Genomic DNA, 16,539 nt, shown 5'->3' on the forward strand with positions numbered 1-16,539 from the left:
TTTCTGGGAATTAAAAGCTGAGAATCTGTGAGTAACTACTCTTTCGTCGAAAGTGACATTCAAGGAAAGATGGGAATTATTTCTTCCAAAACTCTGACCATTTTAGTTTTAAAATGAATTTTTGAATGCCTTAAAGGCAGCGATAGCAACACCATCTACCATTAAGGACACAAAGAGTAAGGGGCTCAGGGGGCACTAGGAAACTAGAATCTAAGAAATGAGAGGACATCCGAAAATATTTGGAAAAGAGGATTCCAAATTAGTGAGCCCAGAAAGTTCCCAAGACATAAATGAACAGCAAATGAAAGTTTTGGGTACTAAATATGGGATATGCACACAAGAATGAACACTGTAGATCAAATGGTTGGAAAGTACTCATGAGATTGAAGAACTATTCCCAGAACATCCAATACAACCCAACAAGCAGTTAACAGACACACACTAATATTAGTAGTCTCCAAAGTGGGGGAAGAAAGAAACCATTAGAACTTTGTGTTTCATCTAAGAAATATGAAGACACTAAGCCTTAGCAGTATGCATTATCCAGACTGGCACTGGTGCCCACACTCAGGCCACCTGCTGGGAAGTCACATGCCATGCCAGGTACCCTGAACGAAGAGTGTGGGTCCTGCCCGCAACACGGTGACAGAGGCACTGGCTCCTTCCTTCTTTTGCAGCATAATAAGACAGACAGTGGTTTCGTGTGCTTAACTGTATTATCTAGGCTTAACTAAACTGAGTCTCATAAAAATCTACTTTAAAAATAATGGAACCACAAAACTGTTTTAAACTTTCTGGAAAAGAAATCACAGATAGAAAAAAAAATCTGTATTAAAGATTCAAGTACAAGCAAACAGTAGAACCAACCCCTCTAATCTCTATGTCAACTCAGTCATTTTTGTGAGCTCAAAACAAAGACAATGTTCATCAGATCTCTGAAGAAAACTGCCTTCATCCATTACCAACACTCTCTGAAGGGCAGATTTATAGGCACCATTATTAACAATGAACATGGCTATAAATATACACTGTTCCTTGAGACATTAAATAATGATGCCTGAAGCCATTGTGATTAGCAATTGAGTTTAAAAGCTCATCCAGATAACTATAAATAATAATTTTTGTAATATCAAGAATTTTCCTGTATTGGTAATAAACTCAATTGTAAATACTCAAGAATTTTCAATTAATCTTATCTTTTGGAAAATGTCGATTTGAAGATAACTCATAACATACATATTAGCATAACAATGCATTATATAATTTAGAAATCAATTCCCTTAAATCAGGGGGCTTCTTTAAAAGGTTATATTGATGGAATGTAGAATCAATAAAGTGTGAAGACTACAATATTCAAGGGACTGTTGAAGGGAGAGGCAGTGAAAGAAAAGAGAAGAAAAAGAGCAGCTTCTGCCATTTAACAGTGATCTATACAAATTACCACATTTAAATCTCACCAATTCACACATAAAGAAATTAAACTCAGAGAGGCTAGGTTCCTCACTCACATAAGAGCTAAGCAGATTTGCACCCACGTGCCCTGAATCTAAAACAGATGCTCTCACCCACTACCCAGACTGCCTCTTGGGCTCCAAAACAGTAAAGGAGGACCATGGCCTCAGCGAGGTGGCATGCCAAGTTTAAAACTTATCACAGATCAGGTCTTCAGCACCTGAGATGCAACAGGCCTAAATTCAACCTATGTGCCATAAGGAATAGTACTGTATTCTGTGGTTTACAATAGTCTGGCCCAGAATTATCTTGCCAGACAGACTTCTCTCCCACTTTCCAACCTCATCCATAGAACCCTACATGCTTCTGGTTTTTTTCTTTTTGTTTGGATTGCTCTTTTGGCTCTACTACCTTCTGTTCATCTTGGTACTGTATCTGCCTTTCTTTATTTCCCCCTAAGGAACCATCCCTCCTAGGCATTTTGCCCCTTTCTTACAGTGAATAAACATTTACTAAATTGTCTCTTTGGCAGGCGTGCTGAGGTTCTTCAATGAATAAAGTGTTTTCAATATATTCAAGGTGCTCATAATTCTCAGAAGGGAGACAGGCAGGAATGTCTTTATAATACAACGTCCTGAGACTTCTACAGAGTCCTGTGGGGAAGAGAGAGGACTAGCTTTGCTAGGGCACTCCAGGAGAGCTTCCCAAAGAAGGCCGCCTGTCACCTGGGCTGTGAGGGCGAGTGACAGATCTATAGGAGGAGAGGAGGAAGGCATTTCAGTACATGAATGGTATCAGACAAAGCGTGGGTGTACCAGGAGCTCCAGCTGGAGGCGCTGAGTGAGGGAAGACTAGGAAGAGAGGGCAGTGTGTGAGTGTGAGGGCTCGGCCTGCAAGATGGTGCTTCTCAAGGCCGCTCCACTGCCCATTCTGAAGGACCACAGACAGACCAAGAATTCAAGTCCTTTCTGATGATTTTACAAATAAGTAACATACAATCATATACGGTTTATTTTCAGTTCTACCTATGATTAACACTTACCTATTAACTCACTAAATCAGTGATGGGATATTGTATTTTCATTAACTCAGAAAAAAAACAATTACTAGACTTTAGAGGAGATCCTAATAACTAAGTCTCCTATCAAAAAGTCCAGCTGCTGTGCAATGTATGTTTGTGCTGCAAAGCTCCCCGTGAAAACATACGTGCGCATGCAGACACGTGTCACAGGGGTCTGAAACTCCTGCTATTTGGGAGAAGGATGCTCTCTCATTAAAGCAGTACCCATTTTGTTTTGAATTGGTCATGGTATTCAACTGATGCATTTCAAGCTATTTAAGTTATAAATTTCTGTTAAATTAGCTTCAGAATGATCGACTAAGATGACTGTGGGTTCTCTAGTTAACCCTACACAATACAGCGATGCATAACTGTTGAGACCACACTACTCAGGGCCCTTCCCCTACCAGGATACATCCAAACAGCAGGATATAAGGGAAGTTCACAGAGCTCTGAATCTTTCAGGATACTTCCTCTTCAGGCCATGAGGCCAAAAGCCTCACCATAACAAACTGTCAAAAGCTGTAATTAGAAATTATTACCTGCCTTCCCCTAAAGGGTCATCAGGGCTAATTATAACTATGCCTTATATCCCTGTTTACCTTGATTAGCAAAGAGACCTAAAGCTGCATCATACCCTGGCCCAAGGCCATGGGGCTCAGTACATCCCCTAAACTAACACAGTCCCCTAAAGCACTCCCCATCCCAACCATTCTACTGCGCCCTCTGGAACTCAAGTGTTTCATCAGAAAAAAAAATCACCAATATTTTCAAGCTCAACTTCTTTGCTCCTGATCTAACATAAAACCTGGATGTCTCCTGAGGACAGTTCTTCCTTGGAAGCCTTTTTAAGTGGTGACTTTCTTGTTCTCTCTCCACAACCCATGGACCACAGAGAAGCACTACAGCTCCCAAACCACTTGTCCTGACATCCCAGCTCCCCTGACACACCCCATCAGACTGCACTGCACTATGTTCTTGCTGCAGTCATCTGCGGACATCATGTCACTCCTGCTCGCTTGCTAATAATTTGAGCACCTGGTTCACTCACTGTCTTTCGCTCTACAGTACTCCAGTCCTCATTTTTAAAATATCAACATACTCATAGTTAGGCCATCCAAAAATACGGTCTTTATCTGCTTGTTCACGTCCTCTAACTTACCTCAACTACCCATTTCCACGGTCACACCCTCGTTACACATTCTCTTTACTAGCAACTGCACTATTTTGAGTTCATACATTCCACTCTCTGAATACCACCTCTCAGCTTTCCAGGCCATTGCTTATAGTACCCAACTCAATTTTTGACCTAGCTGGCTCTCTCTACCACTTTTTCATTGTCCGTCACCTCCCCTGAGTCCTCACTTCCCTCTTAACCCAGCTAGGATTCAGTGGATCAGCACCAGGATCACTCCCTTTTACTCTCCTTCTCAACTCCCTCACTCCCCTCCGTTCTTCCACCATGCCTGCCAATCAAAACGCCAGCCTTGATTAAATCCAATTCTCCACCTACTCCATGATCCAGAGCAGCTATGCATAACTGAAGAACAACATACAACCATTCCAATTGCTATAAAGTTCATTCCCATATATTTCAAGTGGGCCCTCAGCTCCACCCAGCAATCTTACTATGTTTCTCTAGTCCCCTAAGGCAATTAACTCTCCTACAGTTCTCTCTCTTTCAACTTCCAACACCAATCCCCAATCTTCATGCTTAGCTGACTCTCAAAACAGTCTGTCAGGAACTACCTTGTCTTTCCACTGTAAAATCCACAAACCCATCAGCATCAAATGCGCATATTCCGCTTCTATTCCTGTTATAAAGAAGTGAAATATGTCTTCTCCTACCTTTGGGAATAGCAATTTCTCCATCTCTAACAGAACAGAAGTTCTATGAGTGCAGGCATTTAATAATATTTAAAGAACTGAAATGAGTCATTCCTATCACAGTGTATAAACATGCTGTGCCATTTCTCAGCCAAAAGCACAAAAAAATAAACCTGCTCTAGAACCCATGTCCCCTTCTAGTTGCTGCCTTATTTTTCTGCCTATACTCTGACTCCTACTATTCTCCCCACAACCCATGCTAATTAGCTTCCAAAACACCATTCCACCTAAATGATCCTTGACAAAGTAACCAACATCTTACGAGATTCCAGCAGTCAATTTTAAGGTCTCTCCTTAATCAAAAGTTCTCTTAAATCTGCACAGGGCTGTACACTTAAGATTTTGTACTTTACTGAACCTATGTTATAACTCAAGCATTAGAAAACTTCAGTGAAAGGATTTCATAGATCAGATACAATTGGAAAGAGAACTAGTGAACTGGAAGATAAAATGTGAAGAAATTACTTGGCATTCAGAGAGATAAATGGAATTCTGAGAAAGAGAGGCAAAGACTATGAAGACAACAGAAATCTCAGAAGTAAAAAGAACAGCAGAGACGTAACACGACAAGACAAAACTGTCGATCACAAAAGCTACCAGAAAGAAGAGATTTAATGATCTCCAGCATCACCCACAAGGTCACAAAACTAGCAGGCTTAAATCCAGGTTTCAGGCTTTTTACAATATATCACACCACTCAGGGAAGGGAGAAAGAAAAATCCAGTTAGCTAAGAAACTCCATTAGGCTCAAATCCTCATACACATACTGTTTCTCCAACAGGTATGTAGGAACTCCCGTAGATAACCCTTCGTGTGCCAGGACTAAGCAAGGTCAGAAGACAAACATGACACTTTTTCCTGAATCATTAATTTTACACAAAGATTTCAAGGAAGTTAATTATGTCATTGGACTGTCATGTCATTCCGTCTCAGTAAAACAAACGTGGCTATGATTACTGAAGCAGAACTTAAAATGTGCATTAATTTATAAGATAAAATATGAAGGCCGAGAGTGTGCCACATGGCTTCTGACAAACTCCTAGATCTTTAAGGTTATGCGCTCATGTGCCTCATCTGTGACAGCCTGGCTTAAAAAGCACTGGTAGCGGCTCTAATGGCTTCTCAGTAATGTGTGAATTATTATGATTGGCAGAATTCAAGATCTGTTTAACAACAACAAGAAGGGTTATTTGTGTAATTCACCATTTTTGTTGTTTCTTTTATTCTGAACTTAAATGTTGTATTCTGTAAAGAGTATAACAAAAATGCTGGAGGACTGAGGACAAAAACTGATAGGCAGAGAGGGAGCACAGGTTCTATCTCATCCCACTGCCTTCTGGTCTCTGTGAGATTCTCGTGGAAACTCCTACAAATAACCTGGCCTAGAAAGCTGCTTTATTATACTACTGCCTCATCTCCATCCACTATACATTAACACCCAAGTGTAAGTCAGAACTAGGGTCAGTTACAAATAACAAATCAGTAATTATGGCTTCAACAGAAGGCCAAAAGTCAGTGTAGCAGAGCTGCTCACGCTGCTCCACGCTGTTCAAGAGCCAGGCTCCTTTCCTCGTGTTGCTCCACCGTGAATGGTCTCCATTCGTAAATTTACTCATGACCCACTACGGTTGACCCAGCTCCAGGCATCACATTTTTCATTCAAGTCAGTAGATGAGGACATGCACTTTCTTTAAGAATTCCACTTGCAAGTTTGGCCATACCATTCCTGTTTACATTCCCCTAGCCAAAATAGAAATCATACGTGGTGGCAAAGAGGACTGAGAAATAGGATCTATCCTTGGAATCCGCGTAATCAATTAAAATGGGGGAGGAGACAAACCAGCAGTCATGACCATGCCACATTTGAATAAATCCTTTGCAATGTTCCCCCAAATATGCCTGTTCTACCTGAGGTGATGGAACAGCTAATTTGCCTGACATGTCCTGTCTTCTGAGCCCTTTCTTTACCTTCACTCAGTGAAACAATTGATCCCAGAGAAACCAGTGAGCTTTAATGAACAACATGAGAATTGGTAGAAGTATTGGCACTCTTTCCATGACATCTTCCCTTCGAATATGAGCAACGGGATACCTCGAAACATGCTACTAATCATACAGCCAAAAGAAGGAGGGAAGAGATTTTAGCTGCTTTACGGCAAGAATTTGCCTGCTCTCCTGATTTGACCAAGTCAGGAACTGAAACTAATAAAAGTAACAGCTAGGATTTAAATTGTACCTTTATTTATTAGTATTCAAATTTTTCAAGTATATAGCAATATACCATTTTATTTTCATAATCTTAATGACAAGATCAAATTTGATATTATTTGCACATTTTAAGTGCCTCTTACTTTAATATTTAATTTGCTGTAAGTATAAATATATACATACACATAGGGACAAGGACTGAAAAAGAATGAAAAACTGGAAACAGTTGCTTTGTTACAGTGACAGAATTATAGCTAATCTTATTTCTTTTAATTTTCATAACTTCTAGTGCCCCTAGCAACAATGTTTAAGACTTTATAAACTCACACATACACATATCTTACATATATACAGCATGGAGGAAGAGACCCACACATGATTTTGAAGCTGTGTGACTTTATGAAATTACATAGCCTCTATAAAATAAGGATCACAGGACTAGCCATTTAATGCCTTTCTGCTCTCATTTCCATACCCCTCCCACCTCCGATTTGAGAAACCTCCAAACTCTATTTTCCAAATTTCTTTGCCTGCTGGCTTCTGGTTAAGACAGATACACTGACTGCTTGAAAAACCGAAAGACATGATTTTTTTAATTTCTCAAAATAAACATGTTTCAAATAATCAGCTCAATTATCATTTAATTCTGCCAGAATTTTAAACATGCAGATAAAATTTAAAAACATATGGATATATCATATCATTTTGTTGTACCAAAAGGTCCACAAAATCACTGATAATGTGAAAACATCTCTCAGTAATCATGTAATAAGAACCCTACATGTGAATGCTTTGTTACTGAAGAAATCCAGACTACGGGAGAGAAAACTTGAATCAAGTTTTATTTTAAAAATACGATGAAAGTATTAAGAAACAAAATACCCTAATTTGCTAAAAAATATATATACATATTTGTACTTTTCAAAATAAAAAAACGTATGAAACTTGGGACGGAGGAAAGGGGTGTAATGTGAGAACTCTCTGTATTTTCTGCTCATTTTTCTATAAATCCAAACTGCTCAAAAAAAGGTCTATTAATTTTTCTTAAATGAAAAGGCATTATTAAAAGTATAAATTCACAACCATAGAGAATAGGGCCATACGTGGAGGAAAGATTTTGACAAATTTCTGGTAAAAAGTTAAGAGTGAACACAGTGGAAGAAGACACAGACTTAAATTCTCACAGGCGGAGCTGTAATAAAGGGAGAGAGCCCATTTGCACAGCAGACTAGGGTCTAGAATTAAGAGAAGCTATATGGATCGGGCCACCCAGCATAGGTCCCACCCTCTCTACATTCTGCAGTATTTCTAGTCCTCCAGTTGACTCTGCTCCAAGCCTACACCTATGACTTCAGACCCTTACTCCAAGGTTCCCAAACTCATGACTACGAAGTCTCTCCTGTAGCCATCACTGCTTCCAGCACTGGCAACCCTGAGATGGAAGCAGTTGTTCATGTCAGGGCCACAAAGAGCAGCAAACTAATGCCAAGAAATGCAGTGGCTAGAAAGCCAAGAGCAAAGAAGACAGAGAAGAATGATGGGGGGCTGGGGGGGAAACGACAACATACAAGAATAGGAAACTGAAAGCAAACTGGGACAGTCTAGAAACGATCTTTAAAAATAAACAAAGAGATAAATCCACAGATTGTTATTTTACTCACAAAGCATCATCTCTTGAGCCATAAAGATGTGTAAGTAGGCAAAACTAGTCTTACTTTTAGAAATATTCCTGGAAAGCTTTATACTTCAGAATAATTTCTATTGAAAAGACCTCCTCTCTTAAAGCTACTATCTGTTAATCTGTGTACACTTTCTAAAACAAACAAACTGGAGGCTGGGAATTGACCAACTTCAAAAAGGCACAGGAAGTATTATTAGAAAGAGTTTTGAAAAGACAAATTTAAAACTTTTCAATATATACCCTCAATCCATAGCATCAGGAGCCACAGAAAATATAATACCTGTCAGAGCATGAAAATATGTGATTCAGCAACTTATGACATTTTTAATTGCAAAATTAGCTCAACTTGGCTTGCTTCTACACCACTCAGATGGCCTGAAAAATGGTACTGATAGCTACTAGCAAGGCTTTCAATTTGATGAAGATATGGTTAAGGATGCTAAGGAGGTTCCTGGTGGACCTGTGTTTATCCTCTCTTTGTATAATCCAGAAAAGAGGGGTAGGCTGTCTTAATTTTCTAAGCAGCTAGGTTATGGGAACATAAAACACATAAAATAAAAATATGTAAGGTGTTTGGAAAACTAGAGAAATCGACACAGGTGAAAGGGGGGAAAGACAGGCAAATGGTAACTAGTATTTGTCTTTAGCATCTACCATATTCTAGATACTTAATTCACGACTCGCTGTACGTTATTTACATGTAACAAAAGCCCATAGATAAAGATATTCTAACTTCTATATTCGAAACAAGAAAATTAGGATCCAACGAAGTAACTTAATTGAAAGGAACAAAACTAGTAGGAGACAGGGCCCGGTTTCCAGCTCAGAAAGCTATATTCTCTTCCAATCCACTATCCCGCTGGTAAGGCTGGCTAGCTGCTGCTCTCCCCTCTCCCTTTCTTTGGCCTCGTCTCTGTCAAGTGTGGGACCCCTCTGGCCTTGCAGAAGTGACTGGAGGCTGCTAGGCAGCACAATGAATGGTACCTCCCTCTCTCTCTACCATTCAAACTGGATTAAATGGGCCTTCAAGAACCATGGTCTGGCGAAGTACAAGAGGAGAAAAATGAAGAGACATTTATCATAATCCTGCGGGGAATCATTATTCCATTTTTACAGATGGGAAAAGGCTTGGAGAGGATACAAAGCTTTCACAAGGTTACAGAGCTAAGTCAGCTTGCAGTAAGGGTTTGAGTCCAGGTCTGGCCAGACCCCACATCCTTCAGAATCTTACCTAGCAATTATGAAAGGATTAGGCGTTAAGAGGGAGCTTCTTAATGGACAAACTGAAACTACAACACTGATTCATCCTCATAGTGATTCTATTTTTTCCCCAACATTTTATTATGAAAACTGTCAAACATTCAGAAAAGCTGAAAGAATTACATAGTGAATACCCATACACTCACCACCTAGATTTTACATTAACATTTTGCTCTATTTGTGATTAAAACCCCTATCCATCTATGCATCCCTATATTCATCCAGCAGTGTAGCTTATTTTATTAATGCATTTCAAAATAAGTCGCAGAGACATTTTAAGAGGGAAGTCTTTGAATACCTCCGAACACTAAACTTTAAATTACGTATTCATGTAAAAGGTGGTCTCAAAACTACACAACTATAATTTATGAGACTTTTTACTACCATTCACAGATTCTGTCAGCAAGTAACCTTGAATAAATCTAATCTTTATATTTACCCCAAACATTCATGCTGAAATTAATGTAAATTTTAAAACCATGAAAGAATTTAAGTTTTAAAAGTCATTTTAATTGCTTCCTTTTTCAAATAAAATTTACATTCTCAAAACTCAGAATTTCATAACCTTAGTATTCTTGTTTTTAAAATATCTTTAATATTTTAAATTCCACAATAAAATAAATTACATTACAGAAGTCTCAAAAACAGATTAAGGGGGGAGGATGCAGCTCAGTGGTAGAGCACGTGCTTAGCATGCATGGAGTCCTTGGGTTCAATCCCCAGCACCTCTATTAAAATAAAAATAAATTTTAAAAAAAAAACCTAATTACTTCCCCACAAAAAAAATTTTTTTTTAATTAAAAAATAAACCAGATTAAATCACTGATACCAAATAAACAAGACTCATAGCAAGCCTTAGAAAAGTACTGCTAGGATTTCATCTGAAATTGATTCCTTTATTCTACTTTCTTCCTGGTGAATATGAATGAATTTACTCCCCAACTATTTGTGGCACAGAGAGGCCTCAATCTTCCCTTCAAATCTGTTAAGAAGAGATTGAGACTAGGGGGCTGGCATACTGACTTTCAAAGTCATTTCTGGAAACTTGTTTAGAACTGTTGTCAGCAAACTGCAAGGATAAAATATAACAAATCAATATTGTATTTCAGACTATATTACTTCCAGTGAGTATCAATTAAAAAACACTTTTTTGAAAGTCTATAATCTGAAATAATACTTTTTTCAAAGACCACTTAAAAGTGAAATTACTTCTATTACAATTCTACAACTAAATATGGTCATTTTGTGTTGTAGACAGTAATATAAATGCTCACTGTCCCTGCAAGGAACCACCTACAAGGACACAGTAAACTGAAATTAATTCTATTTTACAAGCCATAAGACGAGTTCAGTCCCGAAAAAAAAGAAGGAAAAAAAGTCATTCTTTCACGTGGTTTACAATATCTACCAAATCATTCCAAATAAAAATGAATTAAGAATGTAATTACTGTTTAAAAAACTTTCTTTTTTTAAAGGTTCAAAACTTTTTAATTAGAAATCTTTTCACAACTATGCCTGTTTCTGAGTGCCACATACTTTTTCTCTTACTGTAGTTTTTCTTTCTCTCAATGAGTCAGCCCAGAAAAAGCCAAAACTGAAGAGAAAAACAATCGTCACATAAAAAAAATTACAACCACTGCATACAATACCCGTTGTAATGAATTCAGTAACTTTCTCAATAGCAGTTGGGAGAAATGAGTTTTAATCTTCAAATTCTACTTTATTAATTTCTCTATTATAGAATTTGCCTCAGCAAATAATCACTACTTTGGACTTATAATTTGGCTGGGATACCCACCACGGCAAGCAAAGGGGAAAAAAAACATTTTTGATGGCTCATTCAAATGGAAAAGCCATCTATCAGAAGTTATTGTGTAAAACCTCAGTACTTGTGATGGAAAGCACAGTCTGGCAGAACACATTTAATTAGGCTTGGCTCTTTAAAACATTAAATACTCAGTCACAGTCACATTAAAGCTTTGTCTTATAATGAAAAAACACACACAAAATTTCAAGGTCAACGTTTTCTTGCTTCACCCTTTTCTTAGGGGCACTGAGGCAATTTAGAAGCTTGAAAATATATTAAAAGACAAAGTCAAAGAAGTAAGGGTAAAATCAAAAGAAAAACAATAAATGCTACAACTTATTTTTCCTTCTCACAATATAAACTTTCAATATAATTCTTTTAGTGACGGTCTGAAGTCTCTAATAAAAACGTATATACCAAATATCTGATTTTTTTCATAATTTATTTACATTAAAAATCTGAGTTGAGACTGACACATTGTAATTGACTGCACTTCAATAAAAAAAAATCTGAGTAAACTTATAAATTATTATAAGGTCACTGGCTTTTTTCTATTTTTTTAAAACAAAAGTTATCTCTAAAGTATTAATTACTATGCAATGTTCGTTACTAACAGTGACCATTTCTTGTGTACCTATTAGGTGCCAGGCTCTTTCCTACACTCCTGCTCATTTGATCACCTCAGTAGCCCTACAAAAGGAAGGGATTATCCTCATTTCACCATGAAGACTCTGAATCCCTGAGAGGTTAAACAGCCCAGGAACAACTTGTTAGTAAGTGGCAGGACTGGCATTTGACCTAGGTCTGATACCAACAGCCGGAGTCTGACACTTGTGCCTCCTCCATACTACCAAGCTACCCAAATCTAGAGTCATTCCCTCCAAAAGACAATGTAAGTGGTGGTCTCCAAAATCAGAAAAGAAAATAATCTGTTTCAATCACAGGATTGTTTTTGGAGGCACTCCTTATGCAGTCTGGAATGCTGTTTCTTTTCTTTTTTTAAAAAATATATTAGTGAGGTTGGAATGGGCTGTGAATGATCTACTTTGGCCACAATCCTTACCACTACCACTAAACAGGTTGTGGTTTAAAATAAAGGCTGACTGGAATTAAAAGGTGCCTTAACTATCATCATACTAACAAGACCAGTGGCCTCCCAAACTGAGGATTTCAGTGAGGGGAAGTCTAGCACAACCTACGCAATGCCTATTATTGACTGAATGTTTGCGTCCCTCCAGATTTCACACAGTAAGCCCTAACCCCAATGTGATGGTAACAGGAGGTGGGGCCTTTGGAAAGTCATTAGGTTTTGATGAGGTTATGAGTGTGGAGTCCCCATGATGGTATCTGTGCCCTTATGAGCGGAAGAAGAAACACCAGTGAAGAGACACTGGTGAAGAGATACCATGTGAAAACACCATGCAATCATTTGCAAGCTAGTAAGAGAGCCCTGACCAAGAACCAAACATTTTGCATTTTGTTAATAGCAATCAGAGCTGACCATGTGTTACCAGCATACGATCTGCTCGATCACATACCAAATCATACAGGTAAAGGTCTTTGGTCACATGCTTTGTAAAGCATTTCTAACAGCATAAGGCAATGTGCTTACAGATTAAAGTAAGCATTAAGTATTACTGCCTAACTGACTATAACTAAAACCACTGATACTACTGATATATCTGAGTTACACATTTGAAATATTTACTGCAATTCAGGCTCAGTCAGCATCTTTTCTTTACTAAAATCTTTGGCTAAGTTTATAAACCAACTATCAAAAAGAAAATATAACATTATAATAAATTAGCAAGAAATGGTACCATGGTGATTGTTGTCAAGGCAAGTTCATTTAGGAAGCAAGGAGAAATCTCTTGTGGGTGATATCTATTTAACAATCAAATTTTCCTTTCTGACTGTCATTGGCCAAATTCTGCACCACATAAAATGAAAAGCCAGTTGGAGAATGAGCAAAAACATGGCTGGTGTATTCAGTTTAGTCAGTATTTCAAAACATTTTTATGTAAAATTTAAAAGTCTGAGCAAATGAAAAAGATAAAATATTCTCTTAGATTTTTTAATTATCTTACACAAATCTGTTAGAGATTTTCTGATCACTAAATTCATTTACTTTTTTTAAATTTCTTTTTTATTGAGGTATAGTTGATTTACAATGTTGTATTAGTTTCTGATGTACAACATAGTGATTCAGTTATACATATATTCTTTTTCAGATTCTTTTCTACTATAGATTATTACACAATATTGAATATAGTTCCCTGTGCTATACAGTAAGACCCTATTTTTTATCTGTCTTATATACAGTAGTGTATATCTGTTAATCCCAAGCTTGTAATCTATCCCTCCCCCCACCTTTCCCCTTTGGTAACCGTAAGTTTGTTTTCTATGTCTGTGAGCCTCTTTCTGTTTTGTAAATAAGTAAATTTGTATCATTTCTTTAATTCTACATATAAGTGATATGATATGGTATTTGTCTTTCTCTGACTTACTTCATTTAGCATGATAACCTCTAGAATATATATGTATACATATATATAACTGAATCGGTATGCTGTACACTAGAAACTAACACAACATTATAAATTAACTATACTTCAGTTAACTTTTTTAAAAAGCGATATAAAACATCTTATGATTATAGGCACACTAAAAACCGTAATTTTAATGTCTTTAGCTGAATATTAAATTTCTTAATGGAAGGGGAAAAGACCACAGAGCCATTAAAAGTTACATGGAAACAGTCTCAGAGATCATCTATAGCAACCTTGATAGACATTTGATAGACAAAGAAACTGGGAGCTAGGAAAATGAAGGAACTTCTTCCTGATATGCAGAGCAGATCTAAAATTAACAAGTCAAGCTTTTTGGCACCTGGTACTAATGACACCACATACCATAGTAGACTTCTTTATGGTAACACATAACTGCAAGAAAATCAAGAACTACACACAAATCTATGTTTATAAAAACTGCCATTGTTTTGAGGAAAGCAGTTAATGAACCTATACTAATTCCTCTAAAAAAATCTCCAACCATATTGGAGTACTGAAAAATACTCAGCTTTTGAATACTCCCACCAGTTTAATGATTGAAAAAAAGAGAACACTGATGGATTAATCAAGCCTTCCCGTGGGACACATGAGGTCCTTCCTGTGCTGCCTTCAGAGGCCACCCATGAGCAAGCCTTGTGCAGCCTCCTCATTTGAAACACTGAGAGCAGTGGTAGGGGTAACCCAGAGAACAAGCCTCTGCGGGTCCGCTGTTCTTGGCAGCCTGCTCAGCACCAAGGACAAAGCCATGGGCGATTACAAATGTAATTCAACTCACAATATTAAAAGAAATCAAAGGAAGGCAAACTTAGAAAGCCAGGTCCAGAGATCAGTTCCTAAAGTCAACAGAAGTCTTTTAATTCAAAGAGGTTCCCAAGACTCACCATTCCGTAAGTTATCACAGAGCACTCCATCTTCCTATCAAACTGATGTTCCCGCCCAAGCATGGAGAGCACGTCACAGCCTAAGTCGGCTGTGGAACTCAGCTCCTTTTTAAAGCCCTTCAAACAGCTGAAATCTGTCCGATGTAATTAATAAGTAGGACCTACACAGCTGCTTTACCAGGAGCACCCAGGCGGACCTTACAACTGCCGAGGTGTCAGTCTAGTTTGTCTCTCCTTCAGAACAAAGCAGAAGTTCAGCTGATGTAACCTCACGTGCCCAGGTCCTCCACACTAACAAAGGGGAGGGCCAGAGTACCCCTGTGCCTCAACTCTCTTTAGTCTGAACATTGTGGAGCAGAAATGAGGCTTTACTGTATGGTGGGAAAGAACTTCCTTAGTTAATGAAATTTGCTTCCAACTCTGATAAAACTCATGTTTGTGCCACTTCAGAATGAACAAATGAAACTCCATGTGTAATAAAAAAAAAACTACACTTAACTAGTCATGTAAAATCCTAACCAATAAAACCCCTAAAACAGAATGATTTCCTCATGAAACACAAACAGTAAAGTTTCCAAGGGCAGAAATGTATTTATTCTGTACATCTAGAACTCATGCAATATGCATATTCATAAATATTCTTCTTGGAAAATGGTGCCATATAGGTAAACAATCTATTCATTATTTGCATATATTGCCTTGTATAAGTCACTGCACCTAATGGAAAAAATACTTTAAATTAATTTCCGTATTTCACATTTAGTCAGCTGCACAGATCCAATCTATAAGTTAGCAGTGGCAGAATTCCTTATGACTAATTGGATAAAACCCATGTACATCAAAGAACTGACAAAGTCAGGCAAGACTCACTTGCTACTCCCGATGCAAGTCCATACAGCAGGCCTCCCCCATCCGACTGCTGAGGGAAAACGTGCGATCCCGGAGGGGGTGGCTTTTCTTGTCTGATAAAGTTGTACAGTAAGGTTTTCACAAGCTTGCTGGTGTACGGAAGACTACACAGTAAGAGAAAAGAAGAAAAGAAGCCCATATTTAGGGAAGTCTTCTGATTTTCTATCATGGTAAATATAACCTATATAATCTATTGACATAAAAGGATTAGCACAATTCAAAGAAATCTAGCACCGTCACACAGCAGTGAAGACCGTGGGCTCGGAGGTCAGACCTGAGGCTTAATTCTGGCTTTTCTCTTACTATGCCATATGTCATTCATATATCACCTCGACTCCTAAGCTTCACTTATCTTATTTGTAATCTGTGTAACAGGTGAGATATGATAAATTCAGTGTATAATCCAGTACCTGGCAGTTGAAGGGAGGTAGTAACTTGGAATCAGTAGGAAAAAGTAAGAATTTAAAAGTATAAAATTATTTAATTTATGCATGCATACAAAAAACATATCCATATGTACACAGATTTCTTTTTAATGTTAATACTCCTTGCTTTTAAGTAATGGAATGAGAGAAGGAAGAGGAAATAGGTTAAAAGGGACATCTGTCCACAAATTGGTGATAAATCAATTCCTGCAATCTAGAGAAAACATTTAAATAGACCACTGAGCCAAAGCTTAAGTCCTTTTCATCCCTATAAGCAGTGGTTTCCAAATACATATCCCCAAAAGAGCCCTAAAGTATTCTGTGAACGTGCCACAGTATAATCAAGGTGGCAAGAAGGTGCCACAGAGATAACAACCAAGGTAGCAAGAAGGATGTGAA

General features: G+C 37.9%; 1 protein-coding gene across 6 annotated transcripts in view; it reads right to left on the reverse strand.

The window, feature by feature from the left end:
* Positions 1-16,539, reverse strand: part of DYM (dymeclin) — a 310,625-nt gene that overhangs the window by 213,904 nt on the left and 80,182 nt on the right. For all 6 annotated transcript variants that reach the window (XM_032470527.1, XM_032470531.1, XM_032470529.1 and 3 more), the window contains one exon: positions 15,677-15,819. In XM_032470527.1, coding sequence (XP_032326418.1) covers positions 15,677-15,819 — 143 coding nt within the window. The remainder of the gene's footprint in view (positions 1-15,676; positions 15,820-16,539) is intronic.

This window comes from Camelus ferus, chromosome 30 (assembly GCF_009834535.1).
Source record: "Camelus ferus isolate YT-003-E chromosome 30, BCGSAC_Cfer_1.0, whole genome shotgun sequence".
Classification (NCBI taxonomy): Eukaryota; Metazoa; Chordata; class Mammalia; order Artiodactyla; family Camelidae; genus Camelus; species Camelus ferus.